The sequence below is a fragment of the Hyaena hyaena genome, unplaced genomic scaffold, assembly GCF_003009895.1.
Source record: "Hyaena hyaena isolate Hyena2069 unplaced genomic scaffold, ASM300989v1 scaffold_0, whole genome shotgun sequence".
NCBI lineage: Eukaryota > Metazoa > Chordata > Mammalia > Carnivora > Hyaenidae > Hyaena > Hyaena hyaena.
The window spans coordinates 14,734,195-14,746,420 of NW_024080632.1; the positions used below are offsets into that span (position 1 = coordinate 14,734,195).

Sequence of the window (12,226 nt, forward strand, 5' to 3'; positions counted from 1 at the left end):
GTCTCGAGGCCTCGCCTGTCAGCGTGCGGCTGCCCTGCCCCCACACGCAGGCAGGGGTGGTGGCTCAGAGGTGACCGAACTTCCAAACCCCATCTGCCTTCCCCTGTACAAACGTGACATTTACAGACCCTCGGGCCCAGCTAAACCCCAGTTACGTTTCCAAGGGCCTCTGTGTCCTTCCAAATCCTTATGCCACCTGAGCCGGCTACCACACGCACGCGCACACACACGGCTCAAGCTTTTCCCGCTTTTAATTTTTTTCTGTGTAGCTCTTCGTTGCCAAGATCACTTTGCCTTGTTTTCCCCGATACTGAATTCATTCATTACCACCTCTTCCAAGACCCAGGAGAGGCTAGCAGGGCGGGCAGGGGTCTCCACCAGCTCCCCTGGGCGAGCTCTTCAGGAATCAGGACAGGAAGGACAAACTCTCCACCTCGGAGGGGTCCACAGATCTCCCCCTCTGTGTTATTTCCAGGAGCCTCAGGCTCGGTCCGACGGGTCATTTTTCTTGTAGATTTTTTCCTGCTTCCCCTCTTTCATGGCTGCGTATCGGGCTAACGTGAAGAGATAGTCACTGAGTCTGGAGGGACAGAGAGAAGCAAATGGAATGATGTGAAATGAGAGATCAATGCTAACTGGGTCCTTCCCATATTAGCCTTCGAGGAGGAAACATAAATCACACGGCCCGGGAGCACTGGGCCTGACAGCAGGTGTGCAGCCAACTCGGGCTTGACGGATGGCGCTCTGGGCCGGCTTCTGTGACTCTGGCGCCGGGGCCGCAGCAGCTTCTGCCCAAAGAGGCCGCCACCCCCACCGGACCCCACAGGGCTGATGGCTTTGGGCCACTCCTAGTCTGGCTTGTGTACCCGCCACTGACCAGGACCGAGACACCCAGCCTGCCCTTCAGAAGCCTACAGGGAGTTCATGAAGCCGCCTGCCTTTCAACCGTCCCCTGCTTTTCGTTTTCACACCGAGCACTGCCCACCGCCCTCCTCCACCTCTCCCGGCCCCCGTTCCATGCCACGTCCTGCTGGAACCTTCCCTGACCACGCCTCCATGGGGATCGAGCCCCCTCTCCTCCTAATGCCCAGCTGTCTCTCTGGGGACAGGGTTCAGGGGCAGTGGAAGAGATTCTGCTCTGGGTGTCTCCCATTCCTGGAAGGTGGGGACATGCTTGTTTCTAATCTCCTTGCTAAGGGAATGAACGGGCTCGGCCCACACAACACTACGGGACTATAAGGCTCTCCAAAGGTCACTGGTGTGATGATGAATGGAACCTTCCTTTCTCCCTTCAGCCCACCCACCCCCCAGGAAGAAAGGGGCTGATCAGGTCACGTCCCAGTGGGCGGAGTGACCACAGTCAAGGGCCAGACCCTGGCTATGAGGTCACTTTCTGGACACCCAGGACGGCTCCCAGAGCCCCCCTGGTTCTCAGCCTGCCCCTGGGCCCTGGCCTTGCTCACACTGGACGGCATGAGGTGAGGCTGGAATGGAATGCAGAGGAGCCCTCCCGGGGCCAGCCCAGCTCACTGGGTCCTGGGCCCAGACAGCCCTGAGCTGGCTCTGCTCAGCCGCCTCTCGGCTCACACAGCCCTGGAGCCTTGTGGGGAGGGGCTGAGAGAGCGTCTCACCCCTGCCTGGGCTCCCTGGCCACTCGACCTACAAGTGGGCCCCCCGCTACTGCACTGTCCCTTTGTTCTTAGGCTGCAAGCTGCTGGTTTCCCAACGGCCTCTCCCAACGACACCTTCACCCCAGCAGGGACAGGGACGGGACCTGCCTCGCTCTCAGCTGCATCCCTGCACCCGACACCGCACCTGGCACAATGCAGGCCCTCGGTGGGTACGAACGTGTGGGGCCCCTTCTCTCATCGTTACTCCCCACAACGTGCCTAGCTTCTCTGAGCAGTGGGACTCTCCAAATTCCTTCGGGTACCTGTTTAGAAACTTGGCCACATTAGCGTCCGTCTCACCCATCTGGACGAGAGGCACCACCCTGGAAAAGGAAGAAACATCACATCACATACGCTGTGGGACCGGCACTCCGGGGACCCAGGGCTCTATCCACACCGGCACCTCGCAGCCTGCAGCAGCTCGACCCGGTGTCCTTGGCAGCCTGGCCACAGGCATCCCTCTGGCCTGGACAGACCTGCTGTCTGCCGAGCTGGCGACGTGGCAGGCCCTTGCCTGGCGGGTCACATAGGTCACCTCCCCCGCATAACCCTTGCTGGGAGGTGCTCCCCCCAACACCGAGGCTCTGGGTTTGTCTCCAGGGGGCTTTATCCTCCCACGGGAACATCTCCGCCTCCCTGCCTGGTGTCCCAAAGACCTCTCCTCTGCTCGACTAGGCCCCATTGCTGGGCCTTCGCACTTCTCCAATTTTTTTGCTATTGTGAGCGTTGCTGATATGGACAGTTTTCTACAAGGGACTGACATTTTTCTTTTGAAGCAGAAGCGCTGTGACCCAGGATCCCTTTGGGAACCACTTGGGTCCACGAGCCTTTCATGAGGGATGGAACCTGTTTGATGTGGGGCTGTGGACAGAGCTCAGGTCTGGAACCAGACCGACCTGAGCTCAAACCTGGACTCTGCCATGGACCACTCAGGTGACCGCCCTGGCCATGAGGTCACCTCTCCGAGCCCCTGTTCCCTGATTCCTGTATGCGGGGGCCTGCCACCCCCTCTCTGCCAACGTCATCCTGAGGCATCAGCGAAGTGATGATGGGCAAATGCCCAGCACAGCCCTGCCCATTGTACCGAGGTAGGGCTTTACTTCCGTTTCCCGGAAAGCCGGGTGGCAGCTGGTGTTACGAGTGGTGTGAGTGGAGGCTCTGCAGGGAAACCCTTCCCAAGTGTCTTTGAAAAGGCTGTCAGTAGCTTCCGGGGTCCTTCCTCTTCCTGACGTGGAGGTGTTGGGGCAGCGGATAGCGGGTCTCTTGAGAGCTCCTCCCTGGGGCCCCCACAGCCTTGTGGGTCCCTCTGGGCCCTTCTTTACCCATCAGCAGTAGAGTCCCTTCATGTCACCGTCATGCAGCATGACCTGGAGAGACGCTGTGTCCCCGGGAGGGGAGCTGTGTCCCCTCCATGTCCCTCACCGGCCTGACCACAGCATGGGGCTCTCCACTCATCCCTGCCCAGCTCCGACTGCCCCACTTACGTTAACCCCCGGGGATGAGGAGGCGGGGTGCAGGGCAGGGAGGACTCTTCCCCCAAAATCCTTTTGACCTCCCTAGCACACGAGCGCCAGAATCGTACATAACCAGCTAAACCCACCGGGGCCTCCCCCACCCTGTTCACCTACAACCCGCCTGTTTCTCCGTAAGCTCCGCTCTTGATGTGGTTACATCATCTGTCCTCTGTCTGCTCGCGGGCCACTGTTTCCACTGTTTCCCCTCCACCATGCAGGGCTCTGAGGACAGAGACCCAGGCTGGCCAGCATCTACCTGGAATGGCGAAGCGGGGGGGTGAAGGGCTGCCACCCCTTGTCCCGGGCCTGCCTGCCGCTCCGACCCAGTCCCCGCCGGCCCCCTTGGTCCCCTTACCGTCTCTCTGCTCGGCGGCACACGGCCCGACAGAAGTGGAGCGCGGAGCTGCTCTTGCCCCCAGACTGAAAGGACAGAGCAGAACAGAGCGTGTTGGCTGGAGCGGGGGGTGGGGGCGGCGGGGCGCCCAGGGCAGACAGGGAGCCCCCTGGACAGATGGACCGACAGACACAGGACCCTGCCCCCCCCCAACCAGCTGGCGGTGTTCTGCTTCCAGGGGGCCCTGCAGCGGGGCGCACCCCCTGAGCAGCCCCGTCCAAAGCGGGCAGGGCTGGGCAGGGGCCCCGGAGGGGACTGGGGAGGTTGGGGGCCAGCGTCTGTCACAGGCAAAAATTAAAGAGGGCACTTACTCTGCACCAGTGCGTTTCCAAGAACGCACGCGTGCGGCCACCCCCAGGTTGAGACCGCCTGGGACCTACCGGCAGGATAAATGCCGTGACGGGGGGAAGCTGGCTGGAGTATCTGTCGATCCACTGCTCCAGCTGCACGATGGGCCCCGCCTCGAACGCAGCACATCCTGAGGAGCCGAGAGGCAGGACACGGCCATGAGGCCCCCGCCCCCCCAGACCAAGGAAACCGCCCGCGTCCCTTCTGCCCCGAGGGCCCTGCAAACCACTTCCACCGGCTTGGGAGGGCCTTTCTTCTCGGGGTCCGTGGGCTAGGCTGACGGGGGTCCCAGAGGACCCTGGACAGAGCCCCACCCGGCCAGACCCGGGCCCCACAGGGCCCTTCCGCGTGCGCGCAGAGCGGGTTCAGAGAGAAAATTACTTCGGTGAGCCTCCCTGGCCGAGGAGCGCGGGGTCGCCAGGGCAGAGCCGACGTCCTGCAGTGAGCACTGGATCTGGGGAAGCAACAGAAGGCGAGAGTGAGGAGCCATTCCTGGCAGGCCAGGCGGGGACCACGTGCTCCTGCGTGCAGAGGCGCGTGTGCAGGGGCTGCCCTGCTGGGGCCGAGCGGACCTTTCATCAGCTGGCGCCTGCCGGCCACTTAGCAAAGTCTGCCAAACCCTGGACACCAACTCTGCTGAGCGGGGCCCTGGGTCCCTCGGTGGTGCCCGAGTCACACAGACAACGAGCGTCAGGGGTCCAGTGACGGTCAAGAGGGATCTTCTCTCCCCACTCTGCCTCCCTCAGCCTGGGCCCTGGGAGGCCTTTCTCCTTTTCTCTAAACTGAAGGCTCTGGTTTTCTGACCTGTGACAGCTGGGCCAAGACACCAAGCGTGACAGTGCCTTCTAAGCCATAAAGGACAAGTATCTGTGAGAACGTGGTCGACCCCTGCACGACAAACCACCCACAGGCGCCCGGGCCAGTGAGCCCCGTGAATGCAGCCTCCGCCTTTGTGCCCAGCCAGGGGCCGCTTGAGCGGGATGGGGCGCCATGAGGGGGAGTCTGACCTCTGCCAAGACGACCAGTGGGACGGCGTGCCAGGAGCAGGGCCCGGTGGATGAGGGCAGAGGCTGGAGCCAGGCACCCCCTTGGGCCGCCGACCGGCAGAACCTGGGCGAGGACCCTGGCGTCTCCTGAGCTTCAGGCAGACGGCCACTGCGGCGCTTACCCCAGCACGGGAGGAAGCCGGAGACAGTTCGGGAATGGATCCCAGCTCCCCTGGTCCCAGCCCGGGAGTCTGGGGCAGGCAGCCCTCTCCTTCAGGAGTGCATTTTGCCCCAGAACGTGGACGTTAACCTGTAGCTCACAGGCTTCTGGGAGGAGAGCGACACACCGGCTGTCCAGTGCTCTCCATGGGCCCAGAGAGCAGGGGCCTGGCTGGGCTTCCGGGCAAGGGGCTCACAGTCGGCACCCTTGGGCATCCAGGCCAGGGGGGACAGAGACAGATCAGACCTCGTGACACTCTTTGTGGCGCCTGCTGTTAGAGGTGGGAGCACAGGAGCTGTGGGAAGCTGGCACAGGTGCCTAACCTGGCCAGAGGCTGCACAAGGCCCTGGAGGAGGTGGCGCTGGGACAAAGGACAGGGGCCTAGAGCACAGCTGGACTCATCACGTCACTGCCCCCCCTTACCCTCTGCAAACCCCGCGCAGAGAGGAGCACACCGTGCGGAAATGACCACCGCGGACATGAACGCTCCATGGTGAAGCTGAAAACCACCCCCGGCGCACAGCAGGTGCCTCGTTCACAGATCGTTCTGGCACTGGAGGCCTCCCATCCTTCTGTGGCCCCCTCACTGCCCCCCGCCTGCTCCCAGGAGCCTAAGCAGGCCCCAGCCTGGCCCACAGGACTGAAGCGGGCCAAGGGCTGCCGTCCAGCAAGCAGCTTCTACAGCCAAAGGTCGACATGTAGACTGCAACCTCAGACACGTCCTGTGGTCCTGGGGGACGGCCCGGTCTCCACTGTTGAAGTCCTGTCTGTGGCTCAGTCTCCATGCCTCCTGAGGAGCAGAACACTAATACTAAAGACCATAAGGCCCCCTGGCCCAGGGCTTGCTGACACTGGCCTTCCAGAGCTTCTCCGCCTCGGGGCTACTGACACTCAGGCCTGGGGCATTCTCTGTGGCAGGGGCGGCACTGGGCACTGTCAGACATTTAGCTGCATCCCTGGCCTCTACCACCAGCTAGATGCCAGTAGCTCCCCCTCCACCTGTAACCCCCAAGAGTGACACCAGACATTGCCAAGCGTCCCCAGGGGGCAGAAGCCGCCTGGGTCAAGTCCACGGCACTTTATGTTTCCCCCTTTGGTGCTGTCTTCACCACTTGCCTGGGAGGGAGATGATCCCCGTGTCCCCATTTTGCAGACAAAGAAACAGAGGCTCCCAGACAAAGAGTGAGTTGCCCCAGGTGATCCGGAGAGGAAGTGACAGTCAGATGGCTAATGCAGTGATGGCCATCAGGCCACAGGGATAAAGAATCCCAACTCGGGATGAGACACTGTTACTCACTTTCTGAAGCTCTTCAGCAAATGGGTGGCCTTTTTCTGCGACTAATTCTAAAGCAAACCTACGAGGAAAAAGAAAAGAATCTGCCTCTAACACCAGTCCGTGGGCCCTGCTGTACATAAGGCACCAAGTTCCCATTTAGCTAATTCAGCTCGAACACCACAGTGTTCTTTTTCTTGCTGACAGTGAGAACATCATAACCCTTCATTCGGTTAGGCGTGTTTGCTGCTCAAAATGCCTTTTCTTACACTCACTACTCACCCAGTCAACACTTCCTTTCTCACTGCCTACTCTGGCCAGGTCCAAGCAATTCAGCGTGAGCACAAGGGACACAGGCTCTGTTTGGAAGGGGGAGGAGGTGTGAATTGGGCATCATACGACTGAAATCAGCGCTCTGGAGGAAAAGGCCAGAGTCCTGGGGACCTTGGCCTTGGCTGGAGTTCAGAGAGGGCTTCCTGGAGGAAGCAGTGCTCGAAGTGGGACTTTGAAGGCTGAATAGGAGTTTTTGGTAAGGCAGGAGGGACGGGGAAAGCCAGGCGCCCCAGATTCAGGTCAGGGCCCCGGCTCTGGCCTCCCTCCAGCCTCCGCCCCCTCTCTCTGAACCAGTCGGGGCCTGGCAGAGAAGAGTCGGCAGTGCATTCGCAGGGTTCCCGGGGGGAAGGCTGGCAAGGGGACTATTAACAGAGTGTGGAAGGAGTTAGGGGACTGGCAGCGGATGGCAAAGATTAGCAAAAGCAGGGGCCTGAAGGGGCAAGGGAGGGTCAAAGGCATTCCAGACCCGGGAGAGCTGGATTCTCGGTGGGGCCGCCTCCAGCAGCCAGGCAGCTGGCTGGGCTTGAGGAGGGGATGGGGTGAATGTGTCACCGCGCCATATAGGTCGCCTTCTGGGCACAACCAATGCGCCTTCTTAGTCCGCTTTACAGTCAGAACTAAACGGACAAACGTGTTAATTTGTCATCTAGTGCAGGTCTCCCACTTTGGACTGCAAGGGACAGCTCTATGGGAAGGACACAGTCTGCCCTCTGCAGAGTGACACTCTCTGGCCTGGCACCAAACACATGCTCAGCAATATCCTCAGTGAAGACACACCCTCCATGCAGGCTGGTTGGAGACCCTCCTGGGTGTGCGCTCCTTCAAGGCTCCAGCCACCCGCAGGTGCCCGTATGCTGTCTGCTCCCCCAGCGCCGCCAACACCATGGGCTCCGAGGCACATGGGGCAGACGCTCTCTGCCTGACTCTTGGAGGCGCTCGCTCACTCTTCGCAGTGGAGGTGCCCCCAGTCTCCTGTCTGGAAGGAGGGGTGGTGTAGGGGCGATGGCTTGCGGATTTGCTGGTCCTAAGCAGCTGATGCTAGCAGTCACCTTCCTTCCCCTCTGCCCATTCCATCTTGTGTCTGCCTCTCCAGGACCAGCCAGCGCTCTCGAGAGCTTCCTGTTAGTTGTTAGTTACGTTACTGATGCCGATTCAAACTCGGCCTCAAGGCCAACCCCGTCTGCCTTACCCAATGGCTGAGCTCAATTCATCTGTTGTTACCAAGGCTTCAAACACTTGGTCATCTTTAGGTCTCCTTTCTCCAGTAAAGGTGCTAGAAAACCCTGTGAAAAGATGTTGAGCCACCCACATTAAGATTTATTTTTCCTGACATGCTCTTTTTTTTTTAAACTTTCCACCGGAAGGATAACATATACACAGAAAAGCGCTCAAATCCTACGTATACAAGTCGATCCATTGCTACTGCCTGAAAATACCTCTGTGATCAGCACCCCCGAAGCCCCCAGGCATCCCTAAGGGTAACCACTATCATCACTTCTTTCCTGATGTGCTTTTACTTTAATCCTAAAAATCACGTACTAATCATTCTACTAATTATCACATAAGACATATAAAGGGGCACCTGGGGGGCTCCGTCAGTTAAGCATCTGACTCTTGATCTCAGCTCAGGTCCTGATCTCATGGTTCATGAGATTGAGCCCCACATCAGGCTCTGTGCTGACAGCATGCTGCCTCCTTGGGGTTCTTTGTCTCCCTCTCTCTCTCTGCCCCTACCCAACTGGCATGGGACGGCACTCTCTCGCTGTCTCCCAATAAACATTGTTTAAAAAAAGAAATAAAACTTATAGATACATATTATGTATATATTACAATTATATTTCACATAAAATCAAAGTCATCCATGGATCTCTGCCTGGGTCACAATTTCCCACCATGCTCCCTTAACCACGGAGAAGAGCGAACCTGCTCCTGGCGGCCAGGAGCTGGCCCGGCGCTCACAGGCTGGCTGTGGTGTTCCGTTGGGACTCGAACAATTCTGCAGAACACCATCTGGGGGCCCACTCTGACCATGACACAGCAAGCCCCACACAAGACCCTCTGTAATCATGTCTGAGCCCAGAATGCCGTCCAAACTGTAAAAATGACCAAATGTCCCAATTTTCTGGCTGATGTGAGGGCCTGTTGCTTCTTTATCCATGACAGCATCGGCCTCTCTTTGTCACACCCACCTTCTGGATAAAGAACGATTACCATACCCACCTAGAGAATTAATTAGCCCCACTTCCTGAGCATCCAATCCAGAGCCACACACCCCCCTTCCTGGAATCTGGCCCAGCACACCTAACAGAAGCCCGGTCCTGTACTGGGTCCTTTCCAGCGTCTTCTCACAGAGCCCATGGTGTGCCATGTAATGACCCAAGTGACCCCACTTGATCAGACTGTCCCTGGGCATCTCAGCTGGAGGGCATCAACGCTACCCTCTGTGGGTCATCCCTATGCATGCTCTCCTTCCGTTTTTTATTTATTGTGGTAACATACGCATAACACAAAACTTAGCATTCTAACCCTTTCTAAGAGTACAGTTCAATGGCATTAAGTATATAGCATGCATATCCTTTATACTTTTACCGCGTAAGCACATTACCCTCAAAATATACGTATACTAGTGACCTGCACAGTTTCTTTATTTATTTACCTGGAGAGAAACAGAAAAGGGGGGGGGTAGAAAGAGAGGGAGAGAGAGAATCCCAAGCAGGCTCTGTACTGCCAGCGTGGAGCCCAATGCAGGGCTCAATCCCACAAAGCCGCAAGATCATGACCTGAGCCGAAACCAAAAGTGGGACACTTAACCAGCTGAGCCACCCAGGCACCCCAACCTGCAGTTTTTTTTTAACGTTTGCTTATTTTTGAGAGAAAGAGCGAGAAAGGTGGGGGTGGGGGGCAGAAAGAGAGGGAGACACAGAATCCGAAGCAGGCTCCATGCCGGGAGCCGAACCGGCCTCTCTGGATGGCAATCACGGCAAGGAAGTGGCAATGTTTGCAGCTCCTGCCATGAGAAATGAAAACTGTGATCTCCTTCTGCTACCATTGGCTCATGTTGGGTATAAGCCTGCTGGTATTGACCAGGCCTCCCAATATTCCATATCAGGCCCATATTCTGAATACAGATACCTCATAAGGAAAAGCATATTCCTGCCTTTACAAAAGAGACTTTGGATGAAAGCTCTATGGGCAATTGTCAAAAGGCTCTTCCTATGGGCCTTGCAGACCCAAGGCTTAGATAATAAAGGGGGTTAAGAACACAAGAGTTACAACTGAACCTGGCCCGGAGACAAAGAGCCTATTTTGGGGTTAAGAGCAGAACACAGCTACTACATATATCTTTGCTAATTGGTGAAGCATGGCAGTCCCTTCCTCAAGGCCTGCATTCCACAAACCCCCTCCCTTACACTGGCAGCTGGGATGAGGATAGATAAAATAGCTAAAACATAAACCCAGGTGCAGAGACTGACACATTTAGGGCCCCCATGTTAGTTTCCACAAATAAACCAATTCAGCAACATTTATCTTCTTGAGAGCCAGACAGAATAACTCCTAGCTTATCTACATACAATTTAACTTGTATGTTATGCTGTTTTTCACTAAGAACATTCTGTTATTTCCTTGGTCGAAATAATTCTGCAATTGACATCATGAAAGGCCTCCCGTTGTAAGAAATTCTTTTCTCTGACCGCATGTTGTTGCTGAACTTTTAAATAAAGACACCAAAACCAACAGGACAGAGATGCCTGCCTGGTGATCAGAAAGAATCTCGGGGCTCTCTCATTCTCTTTCGCCGACACCGTCCATCCTTTAGGGACCCCTGGACCTGTCGGAGCCGGCTCGGCCTCCGACAGCTCCAGGCTCTGAGCTGTCAGCACAGAGCCTGACACGGGGTTTAAACTCATGAATTGTAGGATCACGACCCGAGCCAAAGTTGGATGCTTAACCAACTGAGCCACCCAGGCGCCCGTTACATAATTTTTAATGTACGCAAACCATTTGGAAGAACTTTCAAAAGGAGTCTTTTGCATGTTTCCTCTGCCCCTACCTTTGTCTCCTGTTTTGGTGTATATCTTGGGGATCTTGGGTGTCTTCAAGGAAGGCTGTTGCCTAATGAGAAGACAGACATCAAGAAATTGTGAGTGGGTGTGACCCCTCCTTCACCGAGTCACATCTTGCTCAATAACCTCAGAGGCAGTCCTCTACCCTCCTCTGTTTGAATCTCATGTTGACATCATTTTCCTTTCTTCCCAGTTCAGTCCTTTGTGGGCAAGCTGTGCGTCCTGCCCACATCTGTATCTGCAGAGCAGCTCATGTAGCGCACTGCTCAATGCGCACGCTCAGTAAATATTCACTGGGTTTATCGATCACTTTCCATAGTCTCTTTACTGCGCTAAGTGGATTCCTGGCAGTACCTCCTGGAATTATTCCATAGGCACTACCTGTGACCTTCCTTTTACTGTTGAAGAAATTGGAGCTCACAGGATGAGACTCCAGGTCACCGAGGAAGGAAGACAAGGGCTGGGATTCATGCCCAAGACTACCTTACTCCAGACCCCAGGTACCTCTGCCCTACAGACACCATTACTTCGACCCACCCAGACTCTTAACGTCCATTCCACCAGGTCAGGGCTTCTTGGAGAGAAAGTAATCTGGGCCATTTCCCTTCCCTTCCCTTCTTGGAGAGAAAGTAATCTGGGTCAAGTAGACTCAGGAATGAAGAACTGCCAACACGGAGTTCTACTTCTGGCATTTTCAAGTGGCACCATAACACCTTTAACGTAGGCTTTGACACTAACATATGGCACCACGAGATTATTCAAACGTTCAATTACTTGATCCATTACAAATTCATGGCAGGTTCCGGGAATGGGGTGCAAGTTTCAAGGTCGGTGAGGACAGCCGCCTTCGATCGAGTTGCTGTATCTGCGTCTTTGGAAATAGGTCAGAATCTGAATTGTGGCTCCACCTGACGGTGAGGCGGGGCAAGATGGCCCTCGGGGCCTCCAAGGGACGTGCTCTGCCCTAACGCACGACAGCTGGGCTTCGTTCTGACTTGTGCAAAGACTTGGGTCTCTGGCTGCCACGGTGCCCACGTGGCCACGATGATGTCAGGAGTAAGAGAAGGCGTGTCACCTGGCGGTTGCTGCGGTGACCTCACTGCGGAGTGACGTCACCATGGCGACGACACCACACTTCACCGCAGGTGTCCGAGTTACCCTCCCAAGCCAGGCACTCACCCGTCCCCGTCTTCCACGCCCTGGGGGCCGCGGCTCTGGAAACGGGAACACAGCAGCCTGCTGGCGCTGAGGCCCCCGCGCAGGCCAAGGCGGCCTCCCAGTCCCCACACAGCCATACGCCTGGCAACTCGTCCGCGGCTGACCCCGCCAGGCTCCCGTCCAGGTCGCAGGGCGACTCCACCTACCTCCGGCCGCACCACCGTTCAGCCACCGTTTTCCATTGGTCCTTGGCTCTCGATCCAGGG

General features: G+C 56.9%; 1 protein-coding gene across 2 annotated transcripts; it reads right to left on the bottom strand.

Annotated features, from left to right (window-relative positions):
* Nucleotides 1-233: 233 nt before the first annotated feature.
* MMAB (metabolism of cobalamin associated B) lies at nucleotides 234-12,154 on the bottom strand. Of its 2 annotated transcripts, none has more exons than XM_039216950.1 (9): nucleotides 11,982-12,154; nucleotides 10,790-10,851; nucleotides 7,928-8,021; nucleotides 6,430-6,487; nucleotides 4,308-4,380; nucleotides 3,959-4,056; nucleotides 3,540-3,604; nucleotides 1,890-1,993; nucleotides 234-580 (listed from the first exon to the last, which is right to left on the bottom strand). In XM_039216950.1, exons 1-9 carry the CDS (start codon nucleotides 12,095-12,097, stop codon nucleotides 555-557), a joined length of 696 nt encoding a protein of 231 aa, XP_039072881.1. In that variant the 5' UTR covers nucleotides 12,098-12,154; the 3' UTR covers nucleotides 234-554. The 2 variants fall into 2 exon arrangements, with proteins under 2 accessions (XP_039072881.1, XP_039072815.1); XM_039216884.1 differs by having other exon boundaries at nucleotides 1,934-1,993; nucleotides 11,982-12,151.
* Between the last annotated feature and the right edge of the window lie 72 nt (nucleotides 12,155-12,226).